At 42.2% G+C, this 25,815-nt stretch overlaps 2 protein-coding genes across 3 annotated transcripts in view; both read right to left on the reverse strand.

The window, feature by feature from the left end:
- Positions 1-4,621: 4,621 nt before the first annotated feature.
- Positions 4,622-12,677, reverse strand: wnt5a (wingless-type MMTV integration site family, member 5a). Of its 2 annotated transcripts, XM_058083422.2 has the most exons (5): positions 11,919-12,677; positions 10,424-10,572; positions 9,420-9,667; positions 6,150-6,442; positions 4,622-5,216 (listed from the first exon to the last, which is right to left on the reverse strand). In XM_058083422.2, exons 2-5 carry the CDS (start codon positions 10,558-10,560, stop codon positions 4,758-4,760), a joined length of 1,137 nt encoding a protein of 378 aa, XP_057939405.1. In that variant the 5' UTR covers positions 10,561-10,572; positions 11,919-12,677; the 3' UTR covers positions 4,622-4,757. The 2 variants fall into 2 exon arrangements, with proteins under 2 accessions (XP_057939405.1, XP_078653802.1); XM_078797676.1 differs by lacking the exon at positions 11,919-12,677 and having other exon boundaries at positions 10,424-11,875.
- A 1,960-nt stretch (positions 12,678-14,637) lies between these two features.
- Positions 14,638-25,815, reverse strand: part of LOC131136511 (ERC protein 2-like) — a 127,933-nt gene continuing 116,755 nt past the window's right edge. Inside the window, exons 16-17 of the transcript XR_009131749.2 lie at positions 25,693-25,758; positions 14,638-16,510 (exon numbers count right to left, since the gene is read on the reverse strand). The gene's annotated coding sequence lies outside the window, so the exon portion shown is untranslated. The remainder of the gene's footprint in view (positions 16,511-25,692; positions 25,759-25,815) is intronic.

A 25,815-nucleotide genomic window follows, 5' to 3' on the forward strand; every position in this document is an offset into this window, starting at 1 on the left:
AGAGATCGCCGAGGGTGGAATTGAACCCTGGTCTTTTAGCTGTGAGGCCTGCGTGCTAACCACTCGACCGCCGTGCCGCCCCCAAACACATGTGGAAGGTGATAATCCACCATAAGGATGAATGAATGAATATTTAATTCCTAATTTAGCAGGATTTTAAGTTTTTTTTTTAGCACAATTGTTTTAAACTTTTGGTCGTCAGGTTAATTGTTAGAGTAAACAAACTGTTAATACGAACTGCAGTTCTGGAATGGAAAACTCAGACTATATCGCGTTTTTTTTTTTTTCTGAAGTGGACCCGAGTAGATCAAATATCCAAAAGAACACTCCACGGCGAATGTTTAGCTATGTCATAAAAGTTCGGTAAATTAAATTAAAGCACACCTCGAAAAGAAAAACGTCACTTGACAAAACGCTTACCCTGATATTTAAGATGGAATAACAGATTGGAATCCTCCTCAATAAATGCGATTATCTTTGCACATCTGTGAGCAATAAAGTGAGATGAGCAGCAACACTGTGCTATTTCAGAACACACACACACACACACACACACACACACACAAGCAGCTATTCCGCTATGTTGACGTTTCCACTTTGCAATTATCTCATGTGATAGCATTTTGCTTTGCAGTTGTAGTTGTGAGAAATATACAGTGTACACGATTTTAAGCAATAAAATGAAATGACTTCAATATTTGCAAAGATGAGTACTGGAAATACCCAATTCCAAAAGCCTCCGTCATGGCACATTGACTAACTATCAGCTCTTTGTCTAACATTTCTATTTTCATCGAAATTTCTGCCCTGTTGAAACAACTTGTGGTGGGAGTGGTTGCTTAGAGGGGGGGGTACTGGGATAGAACTGCCGGCAAGGCCAGCAAGAACTGGCAGCAATGTGGCACCAGCACGTCTCTCTGATCCAGTCCAGACTGTTTTCAACGTCACAGTGCGGTGTCCTGCCCTTCTTCTCTAAAATACACAACCACAATCCCAAATAAGTTCTAAATGGAGCTCTGGCGGGACGCACTTATTTTGGCCCGATTGTTGCTATGTGACTTTTACAGTAAGAATCCTGGAATCGAGCAATACGAGCTTTGGCTCGGAGAGCTGAGCTTTGCCAGAACTCTTCAAGTTGACAACTTCGGGGATTCACTTCTATGAGCAAAAGGTGCCCAGATCAATAGAAAGTGTGTTTTTATGTTTTTTACTCGGTTCTGGTTTAGTGACGCTTCACCGTGCGTAATGTAGCCGTGATTTGATGTGGCAACATCAGCAAAAAAAAGTCGACTCATGTGGACCGAAGAATGCAACCCAACATTAAACGGACTGTTTAAAAAAATACAAAAAACGAGGTTTTTGTTTCGCAGATGTAAATGTATCTTTGACTGTTCCACTGCATGAACAAAAGTCATAGAATATTTATGAACGTTAAAAAGCTGTGGTCAATGGAAGGACGTAGCCTTACATTAGCCAGCTGCTCGCTTTTAAGAAAACACAACTTGTCACGTAATCGTCCTTTAAAATGTCGAAGGAATTTTAATGAAGCAGAAGAAAGCTGGGTAAAGGTGAGCTTGGTTTCTGGACTGCTACCATAGTCAATAGTCTATTTAGGTGTGAAAGTCGCCACCGACGTGGTTTTTCGACATTAGCGCCTCGCGACTTTAAGCAGAGCAAGCTGTGCTTAGCTTTGACGGAGGGGGAAAATACTTTGATATAAATATGGCTCTTTGTTCATTTGCATGGAAAACAGGACATGAAAGCATCTTGGAAAAAATATTCCATGTTAAAATATCTGATGAACACCTTCTATGAATGTGTACGTGCTCTTGCGGTGAACTTTAATTATGTGTACAATCCCCAAATAACAAGCTTTTTTACCCCAGTGACCACAGCCCGCAAAAAAAAAAAGCGTCGTTCCCATAAAAATATTTTCACAGCCGTGCACATTTTCACTCAAACTGAAAACAAAAGCAGGAAGCGGGCCGAAGGAAGGTGGGTTCCTACCTGTGCACCTGTGGGTGTCAGGTTCCCGCCACCATGACCTCACTCTGCACCTGGATTTGTTTGCGCTACGTTTAGATGTAAGAGTCATGCTGCGATGACGTCAGTCTCACGCTTCAAGGTTGGATGGCGGTGATGTGGACAAACGTGTCTTCACGTTTAATACCAGTTTGTTACTTTTAATCTCTGATGGCCAGCCAATCACAGGGCACATATAGACAAACAACCATTCACACTCACACCTATGGATAATTTGGAGTCGCTAATTAACCTAGCATGTTTTTGGAATGTGGGAGGAAACCGGAATACCTGGGGAAAACCCACACATGCACGGGGAGAACATGCAAACTCCACACAGAAATGGCTGAGGGTGGAATTGAACCCTAGCTGTGAGGTCTACGCGCTAACCACTCGACCGCTGTGCAACCAAGTAGGATTCATTCATTTATTCATTTTCTACCACTTTTTCTCACGAGGGTCGCGGGGGGTGCTGGAGCCTATCCCAGCTGTCTTCAGGCGAGCGGCGGGGTACACCCTGGACTGGTGGCCAGCCAATCACAGGGCACATATAGACAAACAACCATTCACACTCACACCTATTTTCTATACAATTTGGAGTCGCTAATTAACCTAGCATGTTTTTGGAATGTGGGAGGAAACCGGAGTCCCCGGAGAGAAAACCGGGGAGAACATGCAAACTCCACACAGAGATGGCCGAGAGTGGAATTGAACTCAGATTTCCTAGCTGTGAGGTCTGCATGCTAACCACTCGACCACCGTGCAAGCCCAAAGTCCATATTAATTAGGGTAAATATTAAAGATTGGGGTTCAGACAGTATCTCTGTCTGTCTTTACTATTGATTACTTGAGCACAGCAAGGAGATCCAAGTTCGATTCCACTCTCGGGCATCTCTGTGTTTACAGATTTTGCATGTTCTGTCTGTGCATGGGCGGGTTTTCTCCGAGTGCAAAAAACATGCTAGATTAATTGGTGAATCCAAATTGTCCATAGGTATGAATGTGAGAGTACCCCGCCTGGGATAGGCTCCAGCATCGACCCTCATGAGAATAAGCGGTAGAATTTGTATGTATTTTGTGGTTGCTTTTTTCTGATCCGCATCATGATTTGCCCTTCCGGAAGAATACCGATGATGCTTACTGGTGGAGATTCGAACCTGCGGCGTCCACTCCAAAGTCCAGAACGCTAACCATCACATCACAGCAGGCTATCATCGGTAGAAAATGAACCAATGAACGAACATGAAGCCAGTATCTATTGGCAGTCCTTTCCTTGACCACTTTGTCTGCCCCCCCCAATCATGTAATCCCTCAGTTCTCATGACCTAATCATATCTTCTCTTCTCCTTTTAAGCTCCTCCAGCAGCCTCATTTTCCAGACGGTACCCCCCCAATCTTCTGACAACAATATGATTAATGCTTCCATTTGCTGACCGGCTGTCAGTGGATTGAGCGCCGCACACAATTTAACCACCGACGAGGCTAAAACACGTCAAGGCGCAACTGTCCGTCACTAGCTGAAGATGAACAGCCCCAACCGAATATATAACCGCACTTTGCAAAAATAAATTCATAGCATACATGAGCACAAAGAATGAAAAACTTAAGCCAAACGTGATATGAGTAAATAATTCTGTTTTGATATATTTATTGAAACAAAAGTAGAGCCTTGAGCCAATTTGTAAAAGTCAAATATTTGCTACAACACATCAAGTTTAACAGACCTCACGTAGAGATGGAGAAAGCTTATAAATATACAAAGTTGGACCGGCGCAGATTATCGAACCGAGTGGTACTGAAAAAGCGTGTTACAGAAATCGGAACACATCCGTGTTCAACGTGCACAGTGATAGCGTGTGTAGCGTGTGTAGCGTGTGGAACAGTAACACCGAAAAAAGGGTGGCTTTGACAAACAATAAGGTGCATTTCCCTTTACATAAACCGTGTGGAGCCGCATGAGTTGGTGAGAAATCATAACAGTGACTACATATTAAGATATCCGATTCAATAATTAGCCGTGTTTGCTGCTGCATGGGGGGGGGGGGGGATTTGGTTAAAAAAAAATAAATACACTTTACTGATTGTTTGAATAAACGTACTATATACATAAGACATGGACTATTTCACCAATGGAATCAAACCATATATAAATCAAACCAAGTTATGTACTGTAGATTATGGTAAATGAATATTTTGCATTAATATGGAATAATATTGCTATATTAAGTGACAGATTAAAAGTGCGTAATGGCGGAGAGCTTGTTGTGGATCAGTAAGGCTACGAGGACAGCTTAATAAAAATGGCTCAGTCCTAAAAACAGAACACAAACCAACATTTTGGGATTGAAGTCGGGATTGGGAAGGATGCAAGAGCTGGTTTGGGAAAAGGGAACGTGAAAAAAAAAAAAAAAACACATCCATCCATACACTACAGCACACAAGCATTCTCCCGATAGAAAGTACCATTTTGTGAAAAAAGGGGGGGTTCCAGCCATTTTTAGGCACTTGCAGGAGTTAAAAATTGACATAAAAAATTCTCAAAATAAATATCTCACGATACTCTTTCTGAAGTCATACGATTTTTTTTTTGTGGGGGAAAAAAAAAAAAAAAAGCCAAGTCCTTTTTTTTTTTTTTTTCAATGGCATAATTGTTTAACTCTATAAATATAATTTATATAGTTTCTCTCTTCCGTTCACGCCGATGCACGGCCATTATCCGCAACGTCGGAATGGTCTCACTTGCAGACAAACTGGTCTACGATTTTGGTGCATCGCTTGCACTTGACGTAGCAGCACCAGTGAAACTTGCAGTGGCATCGCTCCACCAACTGGGCCTTGAACTGGTCGTAACCGCGCCCGCAGCACATCAGCTCGCAGCCATCCATCCCCTCTGAGGTCTTGTTGCAGAGGCGCCCCACAGTGCCCAGGGAGCCGGTGCTTTGGTTCAGCAGGCAGTAGTCCGGACTGGACTCGATGTAGACCAGGTCGTGGCTTGTGGGGGGGTTGAATTTGTTGTTCATCTGCACCAGTTTCCCGCGTGAGTTGAGCTTCATTGCGGCGGCGCTGTCGTATTTTTCTTTCAGCGCGTCGCCGACTTTGCGGAAGTCGGCCAGTTGCAACCAGCAGGTCTTGAGGCTGCAGGAGCCCGATACCCCGTGGCACTTGCAGGACACGTGGGCGAGATCCGACACCGTCTGGGAGGAAAAAAACGACAATAAATAAACTAGCTCGTATTTCGAAACGCAGTCAAAAAGAGAGTCAAACGTGATTTGTAGTTCCGCTGTCAGCACAAATATATTACGAGCTCACGGAGTTCCACTTCAAGTAACTCATCATTCTGAGTATTTGTGTACTGCAAAGTACAATCAAACAATCCGTCCAAAGAGAACTGCCTGGCAACAGATAATCTTGGCTCCACGTTTGCTTTGAGGTGGTTTCAAGATGTTTGGAGACCAAAATGAACCCCCGGAACTGTCAGACTGATACGATCCCAGAGCTAGCCACCTAAACGGTAGCCTTCAAGTTATTTCCTTTCAACTTAAATCGCAAAAAAACCTACCACTTCCACACGGATAGGGAGGATAGCTATTAAGTTATTTAACCTTTAACATGAACATTAATCAAACGTAATATTTTTTTCTGGGTACATGATACCATACAGCATCCATATCAAACATTAAACTTTCATATCAAGGCGGGGGCCTCAAACTAGTGTCCTGCGGGCCACATTTGGCCCGCGGGCCGCGTGTTTGAGACCCCTGGTTTAATATATTTAGCATCAATATATGCTGATATGCTGATATGGAGTTTGCATGTTCTCACCGTGCATGCGTGGGTTTTCTCCGGGTACTCCGGTTTCCTCCCACATTCCAAAAACATGCTAGGTTAATTAGCGACTCCAAATTGTCCATAGGTATGAATGTGAGTGTGAATGGTTGTTTGTCTATATGTGCCCTGTGATTGGCTGGCCACCAGTCCAGGGTGTACCGGGGTTGTCTCACTTCCTGGTTGTTTTTTTTTTTTTAAATCGTGTAAAACGCTACAGCCTGTGGTTTAATTGCTCCCGACTCCCAGGATCCAAATGTGTGTATATGTGTGTATATGTGTGTGTGTGTGTGTGTACTTGCCCGTCTGCCAGCCTCGTTATTGTGAAGATTCATCAAAAGTCGCGCGCTGTCTTGCGAGCCTTTTGGGTAGCTCTTCTCCCGCTCACGGGCATCCACAAACTCCTTGGAGAACCTGTAGCCATAGTTGAGGTTATCGCCGCAGCCGCCCCACAGCCAATCCCGTGGCAGGTCTTTCGGGCGTGCGGCACGGCTGCAACCGCAGCTCGACAGCTCCCCCTCTCTGCAGGCACGGCTCACCGCGTTCACGACCCCTGCGGCGCTGATGGCGTAGGTGAAAGCCGTCTCTCGACTGCCTGAACACAAAAAGAATCAGATATCTTAAATCAGGGGTCTCAAACTCAATTTACTTGGGGGCCACTGGAGCTAGGGTCTGGGTGAGACTGGGCCGCATCAGGTTTTCCAAAAAAAAAAAAAATGCATTTATTAAAAACAGAAAAATTAATAAACTTTGCTTTGGTTCCGATTTTCTACAATAAAAGCTCTGATAAAACATTCCACTGTTCTCAAATATCTTATTTTTTATTTTTCTACACAAAATAAGATGAAAAATAAATAAATCAAGAATAAAGAAAATCAATCAATCAGTAATAAATAAATATAATAATAATAATAAAACAGATTAAAATGAACAAAGCATTATTAGAACCCTGTAGACATGACAAAACACGACTATAGTCACATTTATACTCTTTTTATTTACAACATATTGCGCAACTGCAGGGTCTTGACACACATGCTAACTTGCAAACTAGAGAGCTAGCGACCTAAACGGTAGCCTTCAAGTTATTTCCTTTCAACTTAAATAGCCAAAAACTTACCACTTCCACACAGATAGGGAGGATAACTATTAACAGTTATTTAACCTTTAACATGAACATGAATCAAACGTAATAATTTTTTCTGGGTACATGATACCATACAGCATCCATATCAAACTTGCGTGGGCCGCACTAACATTAAACTTTCATATCAAGGCGGGGGCCTTAAACTAGTGTCCAGGCCGCACATTTGAGACCACTGTCTTAAGTATTTCATTCAACAAATACAAGCGGAATTATTCCACGCTGAATGGGAGCCATTAGCATGTCCGTGGAATTTGCTTTGCTATTGCTGGGAATGAGCCAGAGAGCCGAGAGCACCCTCCGGTGACAAATCCTTCACCCCCACAAAACAGCTGACAGTTTTCCCAACTTGAAAGCCAGGAGGTCTCTTTCACATTCTCCATCCCGACTGACAGATTCCGGCTTTATTTCCCCAAAAACTCCACCCAAACTCGTGATTTCCAACAGGGAAAAAGCTGTTCGGATCTCATCGTTATGACCAATGAACTAAGCCATCCAGAGGGATGAGACCAGAAGTGATAAAAGAAGAAACATCTCATAAAGCCTGGAGGCAAAACCTCCAGATTAGTGCTGCAGCAGATGGACAGAGAAATAAAAAACCTTCGGAATAAAAAAAGAGGCATTAACAAAAACTGGGCGTGGTTTGGGATAAGAAACCTGCCAGAAAGTTGGAGTTATTTCCAGTTGGGATATCCTGGAATTGATCAGTACTCTCACAATACTGGCCTTGTAGACAGACAAAGTGCCTTCAAGCCAACCACACCGTTTCTCGGTTTTAAACCAAAATCGGCATCCACACACCGTCAGGCAAGCTAGTGGGCCAACAAGGTGAGGAGACCATGTTTGCATGTTCTCCAGAGGGCTAACATATCCAACCAGGGATCGTAGTAAGCTAGTAGAGGATCCCCAAGAGTCATACACACAAACACAGTGGAACCTCTGTTAGTGTTTTTTGGTTAACATCCAAAATTTACACAATAAATTTGCCTCCTTTGGCGCACATCTTAACCCTTTTATTTAAACATTGCACCATTTTCGGTTACAGTATTGAGGTGAGGAGCACTATTGAATTGGAGAAACTGATGTCAAAACAAGAAGGTGGTGGTTGGGGTCAGTCACATCAAGAATCATAAACATAACTTTAAATGTCCATTTGGAATAGATTCTTGCATTTCCAATATTTCTTATGGGAAAAATATTTATTAGGTTAGCATCCATTTTGGTTAGAGACGGACCTTCTGGAACGACTTAATGATGCTAACCAAGGTTCAACTGTACATGAAAGGTCAGTAAATGTCACTATCCATGTATACATGGACCGAAATATTCCAATTGCATTCGGACTGCCGTGGAAAGTTTGTTTTTGATCCAAACTAAATTTCAAGACTTGACCAACGAAAAACTCGCAATACGGATTTATTCCGACAAGTGAAGGGAAAAACTCGAGAAAGTCGGTATCACGTGACGTTGATGTTTACGCTTTACTGAGCATGCCCTATTGACTATTCTGGTTGATTATAGCGGCGCATGTAGACAAGAGATTGGAATATTCCTTTCCATGTATACCATTGTTTTCGGAAAAGTCATTCGGAAAGATTCTATTCGGAAAGAGGAAAAACTCCTCATGTAAACGTGGCTACTGATTAAGAAATATTCCAGCAATGACCTCCGGTGTACTGATATTTATCCATGGAAATCTCCAGTGTAATAAACTGTTCATAATCCAGAGACAAGGGAACATTGTACCTCTGGATGGGAATTTCGGACATTAAATGTTAATTTAAACTTCAGACACATCTTTCTGCATAATAAGGCAAAACTTTTCAGAAGGTCAAATACAAATAAATGACAAAATATCAGGTTTTTAAAAACAATTAATTGGGTCTGTGGTACATATATGCTGTCATATAAAATCAGTACAACGTTGTCGAGCTATGAAAGGGAACAATCTTACCCCAAAACGTACAATAATGTCCAATCTACTCTCTATGTGGACAAATATGTGCCTAGCATCCAAACTAGAACATTCAGTCAGACTTTACCACCATGGAGTGAAGCCCGTATACGTAACACTGCTGTCATACCCAACAGACATTGTCTAGATTTATTATAATCCCTCTGCAAGATTATGATCAATGAATGCTTGACGTTTTTTTTTCTCCCCCCCCCCCGAGGTGCAGGCATGCATCCAAAGAAAACATTTAGCATGGATTGTAAAGTTCCGCATGCTTGAATGTGAGATCAGCGCCTACAACACACAACCTTCATTTTAAAGATGGTCTCCCATCCATCAGGTGATTTTACTGGCCAAGCAAAGGCATGTTACATATCCACTCTAATAACTAGAACCCGAGCCATCACCGGTTCTGACATGTCTAATGTGTCCGTTTAAACGCCAAATGACTTATATTGCATGCGCTTTTCTTACCTATTTGCATGACCCGTCCGAAAACAGAGGAGTTGTCCACCGTGCTACAGTTCCAGCGCCGATGTCGGAACTGATACTGGCACTCTCTGATACCAGTCTTGGCCCCTTCGCCAATATACTGCATGTGGTCCTGGTAGAGCTGGCACAGCTTCTTCTGGCCTTGTGAGAGTCCCGCCAACTGGCTGCACAGAGGCTGGGCACCAATGATGTAGGCCTCGGGGATCAGAAGTGGGTTCATGGCTAAAGACCTGAGAATGGAGACAATGGAAGGGGTTTTGGAATGGTGGACAGTCTTAAATCCTGATGACAACCGTGCAAAAATGAGGAAATGATGAGGAACAATTACAAGTTTTTGGTCCTATGACAGTTTAAACAAAGAAATCTTCATGATTCCTCACATGAGTTGGTTGAAGTTCAACCAAAGAGTCAATGTCCCATGACTGAGTGTTTCATTTTTTACAGCTTTTGGAGGCCTCAAGTGGCGGTACTGCTGTAATTATGCTCGAAAAATGGTCAGGAATCATAAAATATGACAGTAAATTTAAAGAATAAGGTTTTTTTTTCCTACTGCTACAATTGTACAACTTCTAGTTTGGCTTTGCTATCTTGAAACTAACGGTCAACCATTTTTTTATTTTTACACTTACAGTATAAGATAGCAAGTCTACTCCGAGCATCTGGATCTCGGTCTCAGGACAAAGCCCCACGAGAGAAACAATGAATCTCTAGTGTAACCGTAACCTGATCCACTTGGGCAATGCAACGCAACGCACACAAGCAGGGAAATCATATACATTGCTATTAGCTAGCAATTTCTTCACAAATAGTTCTATAAGAAGTGGCGTACACACATTCCGATACAAACCGATTAAAAACACCTTTTGGAGAATATTCATAACTGTGGTTTGGCAAAAAGTAAACAAATCCAGGAAGAACTGAAACCCCAAAAAACATGGTGGAACAGGCTGCACAAATCCAGATAAATCCCAGTCCGGTATACGTACCACCATGAGTTGGCCTCCACCACCACCTGCATGAGGAGGGTGAGAAGCGTGAGCGCAAATACGCAATGTCTGGAGTCCAGTACGCTGCCCACGGGCCAGGAGGCCGGCCGACACACGCATCCCAGTCCCAGCTTCATCGTGATGGCAATCTGAGGGATGACAAAGCGGTCTGTGACAAATGTTTACATGCAGTACGCACGTCATGGGGCATGCGGCAGAAAGTATGTGTGTGTGTGAATGTGTGTGTGTGAATGTGTGTGTGTGTGATGGCGTTTTACAGCCGTTGAGAGCGTGAATCACAGATGATGGACGTGCAGGCAGCCAGGACAACCAGCATGAAACCTCAGCCTGACACATTCCTGACAATTTGCTTTGCTCAAACAGGCTTGGGAGACTTTTGGACTTGGACATATGTATTTAGAAAAAGGGGGGGCTTGAATCAGGTGAGGGTTTTTTTTGTTTTTTTTTCCTATAAAATAAATAATATTAGAATTTGCTTTTTATTATTTTATTTTATTATATTATTATATTATTTAATTAGTTTATTTTATTATTTTTCTCATCATTTTACTTATTTTTTTTTTTACTATTTTGCTTATTTTTTCCCCCATTAAATCACACAATTATTTTTTTTTCTATGAAAATTAGGACACAGTCCTGACACAAAAATCCAGTTATTTTCTAAAAATGATTTATCATATTGATTGAAGTGGGGAGGAGTGGGAGAGGCCACGTCAGCGTGGTGTGCGGCCTGGGTGATGCTGTGCAGGCTTTTATCACATGAAAGACAATATATTAAAAAAAAAAAAACATAAATAGGAAGACATTTTTTTTTCCAAGGTTGCCAGATTGATCCGCAAAGTCAAGTCCACTATTACTCAGATAAGCGCCTGAGTTAGCTATTGTTTACTTGCAAATAAATTCACATGTAAATATACACTTATCATTTTAATGTATTTTAACGCAACCGCAATTCATAAAAAAAGATTATTTAGTGCTCAAAACCACAGGTGCACGCAATTATATTTCCATCTTATTTCATTTGAATTAAACACAGAATTATTATGTTAAGTGAAGCTTAATTAAAAGCCGGGAAGCATTCTAAAGTGCTTCATGTAATAACTGTATATGTGTACTTATGTTTATATTCTAGATATAAATTAATAGATTTCATTTTGGTGCAGTTTTTTCCCTGATACTTGTTTTTTTTTTAATACAAATATGGCCTCAATGTATATTCATTCTAAATTAATTAGTGCTTTGAGGGGAAAATATTACATAAAATCAAAACATTGTTTATAAAACATTAAATATGCACGTGCACCCCCCCCCATGTTGAAGCCAAAAGAGGGAGCCAATTACTAAGATGTGATGAGAACCGAATTCCTTTACATAGAATACAGATTAATTAATCGATTATTGCCTTATTTTTTAATCATCATAGTAAAATACCCCCCCCCCCTTTTTTTAAATAAAACAGAGATGCTCTACTCACCAGAGAGGTGGAAGATGTATCCACTTTCCGCAAAGCAATAATTCCAGAGCTGTCCTGGGGGAGGAGGAGGGGGGGTAATTTATTTCCTTCCTCCTGTTGTTTTTATCCCAAATCTTGTGTAAACTTTCCTTGAAGTGGAAGACAGTTCTTCGGGTGTGGCGTCTTGATGAAGAATCAAATTAAAAATAAATAGAAGTGGATGCTCTCCGTGACGTGAAAATGAAGAACTGGACGTCGAACGGGAATAAATGTCGTCGAGAGTCACTTTTAACCAAAAAAAAAAAAAAAAAGTGTTGAAGTCCATTAAAAAAAATTAATCCCGACCTCGCATAAGTTCAGGTCATTTTACCTGCAAAAAAATCCACGCTTCGATCCACTCCAAGAGTGAGATTTGAATTCCCATTCTGCCGTGGAAAGGTCGCTGACAATCCCGCAGCCTGAGTCAAAACGACGGAGTCATCCACCCGGCAGACCGGGCTCAACTCCAGACAAAAGTGCTCATGAAAATAAACAAAACGAAACAAAAAAATAAAAAACTACGTCCCAAGTGGTGCGGCGTAAGAAGAAAAACAGAATGGAGTCACCGTCCTCCCACGCTGCGTGTGCGAGTTAGTTGTGAAGCGTGGAAGAATGAACACGCTTGTCCTTTCCCTCTCTCACCTGCTCCTCGAGCCTCCTCCCACAATGCACTGTGGGGGAGCAGCCTTGGCATTGCGCATGCGCATTCGTGCAATTACAAAAGACCCGCGTGAACAGACGCAATGGCGGAACAGACTGTAAGAAAACAAGCATCTCTATTACCTAAAATAAACGTTAAAAAGCACCCAAGGCTATTACTTTATCCTACCAACTCACAGAAAGGATTTTTTTCTCCCTCGGCAGATCAAATTACGTCCGCTAAAATGGTGTGGTGTACTTTTAGAGGGAGCTCTCGCCACCATATGGGTCTTTCCATCTTGGCCGCCTCTAGTGTGATTACCACATTGACCCGAATATAAGACAACCCTGAGTAAAAGACGCCAAATATATATATTTTTTAAGATATATACCAATTCGGATTCACATAAGGTGTGAACTCCATAGCTGTAATTCAGAGTGTCTCCAGCAGGTGGCAGTGATGTGTCTTTACTGCCAATAGTAAGTGAAGAAGAAAAGATTAAATCCCAAAATAAATACACAATAAATCCTGATCTGTACAATTATGAATAGTAAAGATGCATTGTTTGATGTGGTCATGTTTAATATGGGATATTCTTTGATGTTTGATTGGTTCCACACAAGATTTATTGCTTGTTGAGAGCCAATAATGTGAGTTTAGAAGAATATATTCCGGAAGTGAAGGTTTCCATAAAGATTGACATAATTACACAATAACTGCTCATTTTATTTTAAACACTATACACTTATAAAGAGTTAAGATGCACTATTTGATGTGCTAAAGTTTGATAAGGGATCGAATTGTACACACGCTTCTAGCTCCAGAGCTGTAATTCAGAGTGTATGCAGTAGGGGGCAGTAATGCTCGTTGAGTGCCAATAATGTGAGTAAAGAAGAATATATTCAGGAAGTGTTATAATGTTTCCATATAAATCAAATCCCGACATAATTACACAATAACTGCTCGTTTTATTTTAAACACTATACACTTATAAAGAGTTAAGATGCACTATTTGATGTGCTGAAGTTTGATAAGGGATTCCTTTGATGTTTTTTATCGAATTGTACACAAGCTTCTAGCGCTCCAGAGCTGTAATTCAGAGTGTATGCAGTAGGTGGCAGTAATGCTTGTTGAGTGCCAATAATGTGAGTGAAGAAGAAAATATTCAGGAAGTGTTACAAGGTTTCCATATAGATCAAATCCCGACATAATTACACAATAACTGCTCATCTTATACTAAACAATATACACTCGTAAAGGATTAAAATGTACTGTTTGATGTGCTAAAGTTTGATTCAGTTTATTTTTGATCGAATTGTAGACAAGCTTCTAGCTCTCCAGAGCTGTAATTCAGGATGGATGCAGCAGGGGGCAGTAATGTGAGAGCCAATAATGTGAATGAAGATGATATTCAGAAAGTATTTTCCATGTTTTCACATTGATGGAATTCCTATATAAATGCAGAAGAAATGTTTATCTTACTTCAAACACTGTGCAAATGTAAAGTATTGTATTTTTGTAAATGGGAAAATGATTGCACAATAAAAACAGCGTCAGTCAAACAGGCCAGGCTTTTATTTAGTATTCATTGGGCTACATGACCAGTCTTTTACAGTTGCGGAAGATACCGGATTCCGCCGACTGCTCACTCACTTAAGAGCCCCCGCTACGTCATTCCTGGACCAAAATATTTCACAGACGTACCGCTGACAGAGCTTCACCAGACAGTGAACTCTCACGTCCAAAGTCTCCTTAAATAAGGCATCTCATCCTCAGTTAGTTTGACAAGTGATATATGGAGATCAGATGTCGGTCCTCCGTCTTAAGGATCACTGGATTGATTCGGATTTTCAACTTCCCAAAGTTGTTCTGCAGGCCCAGGAGTTTTGTGGCTCGAACACTGCGGTCGCTTTAGCAGATACGTTCATACTGGGATGGTTGTTTGTCTAGATGTGCCCTGTGATTGGCCGGCAACCAGTCCAGGGTGTAAGACAGCTGGGATAGGCTCCAGCACTCCGATGACCCACGTGAGGATAAGCGTCATTGACATTATTTCAGATAAAAGACACTATGGAATTCTTGCGAAAAAAAGGTTTATTAAAATAACAGAAAACACTCTGACCACTGCAAAACACTGGAACTGTGGAAGTCAAGGATGAACCCCCCCCACAGAGATTCCAGTCATGATGGGGTAGCACTAAACCATCCAAACGGGTGGGAGCAAATGAAAAAAAAAATGAATAAATTAGCAATTAGCATTTTATGTCCACTTGTAAAGGGTATCAGATGTTTTCTGGCATTAATGTACCGATATTTTACAGTTTAGGGAGTGGGTTCGATACTCAGTCAAAGTCCAAGTGTCCATAATTGTGAATTATGTATTTGAGGCTTCACCTTGCAAGTCGCTTCTTTATAAAGTAAATAAATAGTTGTTAAGCACTCAGATTTACAGAATAAACTTTTCAAAACAATGATTGGCACTGGATGTAAAACTAATATTACAAAAAATAAAACAAAAAAAACAGTAAAGGGGACCTATTATTCTCATTTTTTGACCCTTTGTATTGAGTTGTGGATTCCTATAGAGCAGGTACACACAATAACCCTCACAACTTTCTAGATCTTCTAGAATATGCACCTATTCCAGCTGTATTTCCTTGGATTTGGGCTACCTGCCAAAACGGCCCGTTTTAATTTATTCCACCCACGACCCGCCTTCGGGCACGCCCACTACACTGTTATTGGACACACGCCCAAAGTGCTTCCTAACTACAAATGAACCCCAAAGTCTTTGGAGAACTAATTGAAAAGTGTTTAGGAGCCACTAGCTGGAGACCCCTGTGTGGTAACGGCGACCTTGCCTACCTGAGGAAGAGCACTCATTGTTGGACACACTTTGTCAGCGGTGCCGTTAGTGCGCCAGACGTTAGGGCACCGCGTGGACACAAGGCGTGTTCGAAATTAATGCACCTTTCCTGGCGAGAGCACGCTGCTTATGGATCCAGCAACAGTTTGGCGGATATTTCTCGTTTATGTTTACAAAAACAGACCCGGGCTGGAAATATCTTTTTCTTGCTGGAAATAAACCAAATACAGTAACTTCTGCCTGAGCTTGTTTTGTCAACAGAGTAGCAGGTAGAAGCAGGGCTTGGGATTTACAGCCACACCCATATAAGGGCATCACAAACATCTGACATCTGTGACATCACAAAGAGGCATGTTTACCCCGCCTTCTGAAACGGAGCGTTTTGAGCCATACCAAACTTCTTTCAGGACTCTCTTCCAAATGCACAAACCTCATTATTGGACACATTGGCATGGTTTAACACCGGAATACAAAAATAATTTTATCTACATTTATGGGTCAGAAAAGTGGAAAAAAAGCATAATAGGTCCCCTTTAAACAAGTGCACAGCAGGTTGAGCAAACAAGATAAACGGCAAACAGGATGTCTCTTTTGGCACAGTACATTGAGAAGGTCTTGGTGGACATGAGGGAGTGAGGTCCATGCTGTGGTATTTACAAAGTCCAATATTTAGCTCCACATATAAACGCATTTACTGCTGAAATAAACAAGTGGTCCAGAAGTTGACGGATGATTACGCTGGCTCTGGTTTGGCTACTTAGTAGTCAAAAGCGGGTGTTCCGTTGTCCAGATCTCCAAAAAAAAAAGAGAAATGGATCCCGTCCATAGTTTCACCCAAACAATGAGAACCATGAAGGCAGTGGACCACATGAAACGAAGCCAAACGCTGACGACTGACACAAAGTCACATTAGTGTGATGCATTAGTCCGCAAAGACGAAGACAACATTCAGAGCTTATCAGAAGGGTCCCGAAGTGGGTGTACGTCTGGCAGTCATGACGAGGAGACCAATGGCGTACGGTGGTCCGAATGTGTGCCATTGAAGCTCTTGGACCTCTTGATACGCGGCTGTCCAAGCAGCCGTTGATAGAAACAGAATGAAAAAGCATTAGTGTGAAGGGTCAAATACCAAGTTAAAAAAACAAGCACCAAAGAAAATGAAGTGCTAAAATGGACATAGACATATGAAGATTCATCATCTAGCTTGTTGTTTTTAAGGTCATCAGTCATCGAATGAAATCTTACATAAACATTGCAAGGTAGTCGACGAATAAGCTCAGTATCTGCTGTCGGGTTTGCCATATATTGCTCCAAAATGTCTGGCAAGCCTCCAGAGCTCCTTAAGAATGTTCTAAATGCAGTTGGCAGCATCCCAAACATCAAGTGTTCTTTAATTTAAAAAAAAAAAAAAACGTATTCGGAATGTGTCTCTTATTCAGGATGCAAAGCATTCAGCAACTACGCTGTTTTTTTTCCTGAGGGTTGTTGAAAAAAAGAAAACGAAACAATGATGAATGTCCGTCATGCTGAGGAGCCTCGTTGCTTCAGACAGAGGAACTACTGGCTACTTTAACGGCTTTCACGGCAGTCCCACACAGGAACGTTCATTTGAATGCTAATTTCAAGAAGCTGAGGTCGAGGAGACGTGAGAATCATAACGGTCCCAAACATCTACCGCAGGGTTATTCCGTGGATCAAGAATCAAATGGAATCGTCCATCATGAAGACATTTAGAACCTTGGTGTGTATACTTGGAGACTCGGAAAATTAATGGGAATCACAGGTATGCTAGCTCAGTTTACGTACTAGCGTACACAGTCATGCTGTCGGTACCGATCCCGATAATCCATGAGTAAAATTCAATTTCTACATCGATTTATGTTCCTACCCTCACCTATGGTCATGAGCTTTGGGTGGTGACCGAAAGGAAAGCAGTCGAAATTAGTTTTTTCCGCAGGGTTCCAGAGGTCAAGGAGACGTGAGAATCATAACGGTCCCAAACATCTACCATAGGGTTATTCCGTGGATCAACAATCAAATGGGATCGTCCATCATGAAGACATTAAGAACCTTGGTGTGTATACTTGGAGACTCGGAAAATTAATGGGAATCACAGGTATGCTAGCTCAGTTTACGTACTAGCGTACACAGTCATGCTGTCGGTACCGATCCCGATAATCCATGAGTAAAATTCGATTTCTACATCGATTTATGTTCCTACCCTCACCTATGGTCATGAGTTTTGGGTGGTGACCGAAAGGACTCCCTTCGAGATAAGGTGAGAATTATCCGGGAGAGACTCTGAATAGGAACCACATGAGGTGGTTTCGGCGTCCGGTTAGGATGTTCAAGGCACATCCAACCGGTAGTAGACCTCGGGGGAAACCCATGACACGTCGGAGAGACTATGTCTCCCAACTGACCTGGGAATGCCATGGGATTCGCTGAGAGTCTTGACAATATCCTAGAAACCTTCAGCATGTCCACCTTGTACTACAACATCTGTTGGAGTATCGGTTTTGTCAAAGTGGAGAAACGTAAGTATCTGTATCGTTTCTGGGATACATTGAGAAGAAAGACCAGCTACCAGCAGATCCCGTCAAGGTTAAGGCGATGGTTAGAAAGCCCTTGCGGTACGCCATACACACCGTCATGGCGACTGGTGGTCTCGCGGCTCCACCATCCAGCCTCAGCTGACACCAGTTTTCCAGAAAACGGGAAGTGTCACCTGCCAGAAACTAGTCAAACATCTGCAGATCTTACAAGAGGTTTTCTATACGTGTGTTTTCGTATATTCCGTTTCAGTAAAGCCCGGATAATGAATGTAAAACACGTTTCCAAAGACATATTTTACATGTTTACATGTTATGGTATTGCAAAAAACCAGCCTCGTTTTCTCTGGTGGGGGGCGTTAATTTACACCACCTGCACTGAGTAGGATTTTCGAGCATGCTTAGCAGACTGCGTTCATACATGTGACAACGTTACAAGTATAACTACCTGGAAGTGAGTACATCTCCAATAAAACAATGACCTCAAGATATTTTTTTTTTTTTTGAATTTCTCATTTTCTTCATGTTTTGTTTTCTTCTGCCCGACTTTTACAACTTCCTGCTAGATGGGGCTGCGGCTCTAACCCAAACAAAACTCCATTTTTTAGTTATTGGCCCTCATAGCGTGTAATGGAGAATCAAGCTAATTATCCCTACAGCTGTTTTCACTTGCTTTTTATGTAAGCAATACCTGGCTGATCCAGAGAGCAACAGTGAGGCCCTTCTTAGCCCTCCAGGCCTCCAGGCCGGCTGGAATTAGAGTGCAAAATGCCAGGTTCCCCCCCCCCCATATGCCTATATGCACCGAAGGGCGTAACTTTGGGTCTACCATTGGGGGGGAGTTACATTTTGCCCGTTTATTCATTTAATTTCTTGATTTAATCATATGCGTTTTTAAAAGGAGTCAGCATAATTTTGCATGCCTGTATTAGAAATACATGGGATACTTTTACTGTAATTTACTTGGCATTGTGTACGTCGCTATTTATACCACAATAACTCATTCCTATTGTGTTTAAGCACTAGCTAGCAATATTGATTTTGGGTTTGTGTCAACTATCTATGAAAAAAAACTATTGAAAACTTTAGATGAATCAATTCTATAGCATGGCGGTCGAGTGGTTAGACCTCACAGCGAGGAGACCAGGGTTCAATTCCACCCTCGGCCATCTCTGTGTGGAGTTTGCATGTGTGGGTTTTCTCCGGGTACTCCGGTTTTCTCCCACCATTCCAAAAACATGCTAGGTTAATTAGCGACTTCAAATTGTCCATAGGTATGAATGTGAGTGTGAATGGTTGTTTGTCTATATGTGCCCTGTGATTGGCTGGCCACCAGTCCAGGGTGTACCTCTCGCCCAAAGACAGCTGGGATAGGCTCCAGCACCCCCGTGAGGAAAGGTGGTAGAAAATGAATAAATGAATGAATCCTACTTAGTTGCACAGCGGTCGAGTGGTTAGCGTGCAGACCTCACAGCTACGAGACCCGAGTTCAATCCCACCCTCAGCCATCTCTGTGTGGAGTTTGCATGTTCTCCCCGTGCATGCGTGGGTTTTTTTTTCGGGTACTCCGGTTTCCTCCCACATTCCAAAAACATGCTAGGTTAATTAGCGACTCCAAATTGTCCATAGGTATGAATGTGAGTGTGAATGGTTGTTTGTCTATATGTGCCCTGTGATTGGCTGGCCACCAGTCCAGGGTGTACCTCTCGCCCAAAGACAGCTGGGATAGGCTCCAGCATCCCAATGACCCTCGTGAGGAAAAGTGGTAGAAAATGAATAAATGAATGAATCCTACTTGGTTGCACAGCGGTCGAGTGGTTAGCGCGCAGACCTCACAGCTACGAGACCCGAGTTCAATCCCACCCTCGGCCTCTCTGTGTGGAGTTTTGCATGTTCTCCTATGTAGAGTAAGCTACGTTCAAGGACAGTCGCAGTACAACACCATAATAAAGAGCAAGTGCAAACCGGAAATGGGGTATAGACATAGACCTAAAGGTGGCAAGGGGCCGGTTTCAGGGGGGGGATGTGGTGTGAAAAGTGAAAGAAAACAATCGGTCACAGGCTAATTACATAATTTCCTTCATCTGAGCAAACATGCAATGTGAATGCAAAAGTGAGTAAGCCTCAGGCTTACTTACGCAGGCCGAGAGGGGCTGACAAGACCGAGGTATGTGAACAATAAGCTGCAAAGGCTTTCTGGGGCTAGACACATCTTTTAGGTACAGATGCTACTAGCTGGAGTTGACTTTTGATGGGAACGGTAGTCTTCCAAAAGGGAGAATGCTAAAGGACAATGTTTTAACTTTGAATTTATTCCACAGAATACTATGAATGACATACTCTAAACCAGTTTTTTCCCAGTATGGTAATGACGGACGACTAAGTCGATGAGATATAGGCATTTGCTGATCGCAATGCCATGAAGAACTTCTACATTGAGTCCAAAGCTGTCTATGGACCCACTTTGTCTGACTCAGTACAGATGGGAGTGGTCCGACAAGGAGGAGGTCCTTAAACGATGGGCAGAACACTTCCTCAACCGTCCGTCTTACGTCAACGAGGAAGTGATCTTAAGACTGCCCCAGGTTCTAACTAAGCACTCCATCGCCAAAGCCGATGTGGAAAGAGCAGTGAAAAAGCACCTGGTGCTGACTCCATCCCTGCGGAAATCTACGCCTCTGGTGGACCAACTCTGACCAGGAAGCTCATCGAGCTGTTCCAGTCCACGTGGAATCAGGAGAAAATCCCACAGGATTTTAAGGATGCTTCCATCGTCCAATTCTATTAGCGTAATCTCACTACCGGGAAGTCCCTGGCTAGAGTTTTGCTGAACCGCCTGAACATCCACCTGGAGAAAGAACGCCTATTACCTGAAAGTCAGTGAGGGTTCAGACAAGGACGCAGTACTGTTGACATGATTTCTGCAGCACGTCAACTCCAGGGGAGGTATCGGGAGCAGAATGTCAGTCTCTACACCACCTTTACGGATCTGCCGAAATCTTTGGACACTGTGTGGCGAAAGGGACTCTGGATCATAGCCAAGTTCGGCTGTCCTGTAAAGTTCATTACCATGGTCAAACAGTTTCACGATGGCACGCAAGCTAGCATGCAGGATGACGGAGAGCATTCAGAGCCCTTCACTTTTCCAAATGTCAAACAAGGCAGATGTTCTTGGCCATGCTGACTGTTGACTGATCCTTTCTAAGGGTGGCATTGGACTCGACTTCAGATTCCGAACTGATGGCGTCAAACAAGGCAGATGTTCTTGGCCATGCTGACTGCTGACTGATCCTTTCTAAGGGTGGCATTGGACTCGACTTCAGATTCCGAACTGATGGCGCCAAACAAGGCAGATGTTCTCGGCCATGTTGACTGCTGACTGATCCTTTCTAAGGGTGGCATTGGACTCGACTTCAGATTCCGAACTGATGGCATCAAACAAGGCAGATGTTCTCGGCCATGCTGACTGCTGACTGATCCTTTCTAAGGGTGGCATTGGACTCGACTTCAGATTCCGAACTGATGGCATCAAACAAGGCTGATGTTCTTGGCCATGCTGACTGCTGACTGATCCTTTCTAAGGGTGGCATTGGACTCGACTTCAGATTCCGAACTGATGGCGCCAAACAAGGCAGATGTTCTCGGCCATGTTGACTGCTGACTGATCCTTTCTAAGGGTGGCATTGGACTCGACTTCAGATTCCGAACTGATGGAAAGTTACGGAGGTTGCACTCCAAAACCAAAGTCCGGGAAGACACTGTTTGTGACTTTCTCTTTCCTGACAACCGCGCATTGAATATCCGACATATATCCAGTCCGACATGAAGAAAAGCATGGATCAGTTCGCCAAAGCCTGTACCGACTTCGGTATGACAATAAATACAAAGACCGAAATCATGGACCATGGATCCTGTGAGATTATGTCTCACAGCTGGCCTGGGAACGCATTGGTGTCCTCCCGGTGAAGCTGGAGGAGGTGGCCGGGGACCGGGAAGTCTGGGCTTCCCTACTAAGACAGCTGCCCCCACAACCCGGACCCGGATAAGCGGAAGAAAATGGATGGATGGAAGACCGAAATCATGCACAAGCCAGTTCCTGCAGTTCCCGATACGGGGCCTACCGTCACAGTCAACGATGTGAAGCTGCGACTGGCGAGTTTGTTTACCTTGTCGCAAATTGTCAGCATTGACGAGTTGCCAGGGCCAGTTCAGCCTTTGGTTGACTCAGGAACAGATCATTTTACGAGTTTTCCCCCAAATTTAGTGATATGGGTGGAATCTATACAACCAATTGCAGATGATTTTGTGGACACAAACCATCTTGACGATGCATTTGCATCATGCAATCCAATAAAATGATTGTGAAATAAACTCTAACACACACAACTGTCACACACACACACTACAAAGACACATACACCAGACAGGAAGACAGAAAAAGTGTTACTGGCACGACATGCTCAAATATTCATTTATTGCGTCCCGAGGCAAAAAAAGAAACTATGTTCTTAAAGGGTAAAATGTTCATACAGGTCCTAAATGCCGGTTTGTGCAACAACAATAAAAGGTGCTAAAAGGTGCACAGAATTCGATGTATTGCCTCCCAAATTCCTCTCTCTCCTCCCCCACCGCCCCCCACCCGGACTCTCTTGATCTTTCTGTTCCAAGTTCATCTTGTACTCCAATAAGCTTACATTTATTAATTCCTTCGCTCAGTTAAAAGATGGTCTTTATATTATCGAGAAAGATCTGATCGATGTCTTGAAAGTGCCTGCAGGGCTGTAGTGTATAAACACCGTAACGCGGCTCTTTCACAAGCACAACAATGTGAGCGACCTCAGACGTCAGGTGACAGGAACCGAAGAACTTTACAACCAAACACACCGGCTTTAATTCACTTTACAGCTCCAGGTGGTAGAGTATTTGAATACCTTTTTTTTGGGGGGGGGGGCATAATGTTTATACTCCAGTATAAAGTCTTCCATTGATAAGTAAATGACTTAGATCGGCATGAATGATAAACACATTGGCGTCTTTTGTATACCACAGCATGTAAAACCCTAAAACAAAATTGTGGACACTGCAAATTTGTCGTACAATCTCAAGCGGAAACACAGAACTGAGTACGAAGATTGTGTCATGAATCACAAGACACAGTCAAAAACTTGTTCCGTAACTTTCGCGACTGCACGATGCCCAGCCGTGCAGCACTGTCCAGACACTCAATACATTTAACCTGCGTTGACTGGCCACAATATTAGCTACAATTGCACAGGAGCGCTAGTTTCATGACTACATGGTCCATTTTTTACATATTTTAAGACAGCGGGCACGATCGTGCATCAGTCACTGACAGTCTTTTTTTGTCTTTTTGTTTCAGGTGGTTTGGCTAGTGATACAAAGTCACACATGCCATGTTTGTAAGAATCCCAAACTCATATATGAAATAACTATAATCCACATTTACATAATTAAGTCTCAGAAATATAGGTGATAACTAAACAATGCATATAGCAACTTCTGTTCAATTCATATCAATTTCAGATGTGTACCACAGCATGTAAAACCCTAAAATGGAATTGTGGACACAGCAAATTTGTTGTACAATCTCAAGCGCAAACACAGAACTGAGTACGAAGATTGTGTCACGAATCATGAGACACAGTCAAAAACCTGCTCCGGAACTTTCGCGACTGCACGATGCCCAGCCGTGCAGCACTGTACAGACACTAAACAACTCAATACATTTAACCTGTGTTGGCTGGCCACAATATTAGCTACAATTGCACAGGAGTGCTAGTTTCATAACTACATGGTCCATTTTTTACATTTTTAAAACAGCGGGCACGATCGTGCATCAGTCACAGACAGTCTTTTTTTTGTCTTCTTGTTTCAGGTGGTTTGGCTAGTGATACAAAGTCACACATGCCATGCTGGCCATGTTGCCATGCCATTATTTCATATTATATATGAAATAATTATAATCCACATTTACATAATTAAGTCTCAGAAATATAGCTGATAACTAAACAATGCATATAGCATATCAATTTCAGACTTAAAATAATGTACAGCTTTAAGCTCCACCCATTTCCGGTTAGACCACACCCACTTCCGATGTATGCCCCGCCCACTAGTGGAATGGCTGCACTGTAATTGCATCATCAAAGTAGTGAAATAAAATGTGGTATAGCTCCGTGCAAATACATTATATGTAATTAAAAAAAACTAAATTACCATATTAAACGGCAAAACCACATTTTAAAATGGAAGTGATGATTCTCTTTCAACAACATATAGTAAGAATTTATTATAGAATGCTGTGCTGAACTACAGGAAACTGTAGCGCCTTGTGGAAATGTGGCTAAAGTTGTCGGCCTGTACTACTTTGGGCTACAGCTGGATGGCAAAAATTACGAGTTTCGAGAACCCAGACTTTCTACACAGGAAGTGCGGGCACTGTCATGTACAAATGTTACCAGCTTGTGGGTGCCGTGTGCTGAAGTATGCCGTTAAGCGGAGACGCAACGTCGCGGCCGGACAAGACGGTCAGCTGACTCTGTGGTTGGAATGAAGTTGTTCCCTGCGGCGGTGGTGTCAGAGAGCGGGATCGTGTGCAGCGTCATGGAGAACAGCAGTCTTTGCACTTCACTATAATAAAGCATGCGGGTATGTTCAGCGGTGAGCCGCAGTCACTGAGCTGTTGCACGGGCGAGAGCTAGCGTCAGCTTCTTCTAACAGGAGTCAGAGGGAATACACGGTTAGAGCGAACGCTCTGCACTGTTTGTTGACGGTTTTATTTGGACGTTTAATTACTGAAACTGACTGATCGAATGCAAGAATGCAAGGTTTATGGTTTATGGTTCTACCATATCTTACTTATTGTGTGGAAATATGGGGTAATAACTACAAAAGCAATCTTCACTCGCTAAATGTACTGCAAAAAAAGGTCAGTAAGGATAATTCATAATGCCGCCTACAGAGAACATACTAACTCCTTATTTCTAAAATCACAAATACTTCAACTTGCTGATATAGTTCATCTTCAAACAGCTAAAATAATGCATAAGGCTAAAAATAACCAATTAGCTAAAAATGTCATCCAATACTTCTCTAAAGATAAAATAAAAAAAATTTTTTTTTACAAAATTAAATTTTTTTAAATAAAATAAAAAAAAATAAAAATTAATTAAAACATTTTTAAAAATAAAAATTAATAAAATAAAGTAAAAAAAACACAAAAAAACTTATTAAACTTATTAACTTATTAAATTATATTTAAGTAAGAAAGCAGGAGGTGAACAAATGTAACAGTTACTGATTGTAAAAGTACCAGATGGAGGGGTCGGATTTAATAAGCTTTGCTTCTTCCTACTCCTTTCGGACATGTGGAACTGGGAACTGATTATGGGATGCACTCAATTGTAATCTGATCTATACCAAAAAAAAAAAAATTATATTAGGAAAGCAGGAGGTGAACAAATGTAACAGTTAGTGATTGTAAAAGTACCAGATGGAGGGGTAGGATTTAATAAGCTTTGCTTCTTCCTACTCCTTTTGGACATGTGGAACTGGGAACTGATTATGGGATGCATTCAATTGTAATCTGATGCATGTTCAAATGAAATAAAACCATTACCATTACCATTACCAAATATCTGCTGGAGAAGAAATTCTGCAATTTGGGTGACCGCTTACCATTGAGCGGTGATGATGGGCGGTGGGAGTCAAACCAGTTGAGAAGCACTGATGTAGACGGCATACCTGAAAAGCATAAAGATGATGAGATAAGTTATGCGTTAATTTATGGCTGAAAATGTT

Source organism: Doryrhamphus excisus, linkage group LG17, assembly GCF_037039965.1.
Source record: "Doryrhamphus excisus strain RoL-2023G ecotype Guam linkage group LG17, RoL_Dexc_Guam_v1.1, whole genome shotgun sequence".
Taxonomy (NCBI): Eukaryota; Metazoa; Chordata; class Actinopteri; order Syngnathiformes; family Syngnathidae; genus Doryrhamphus; species Doryrhamphus excisus.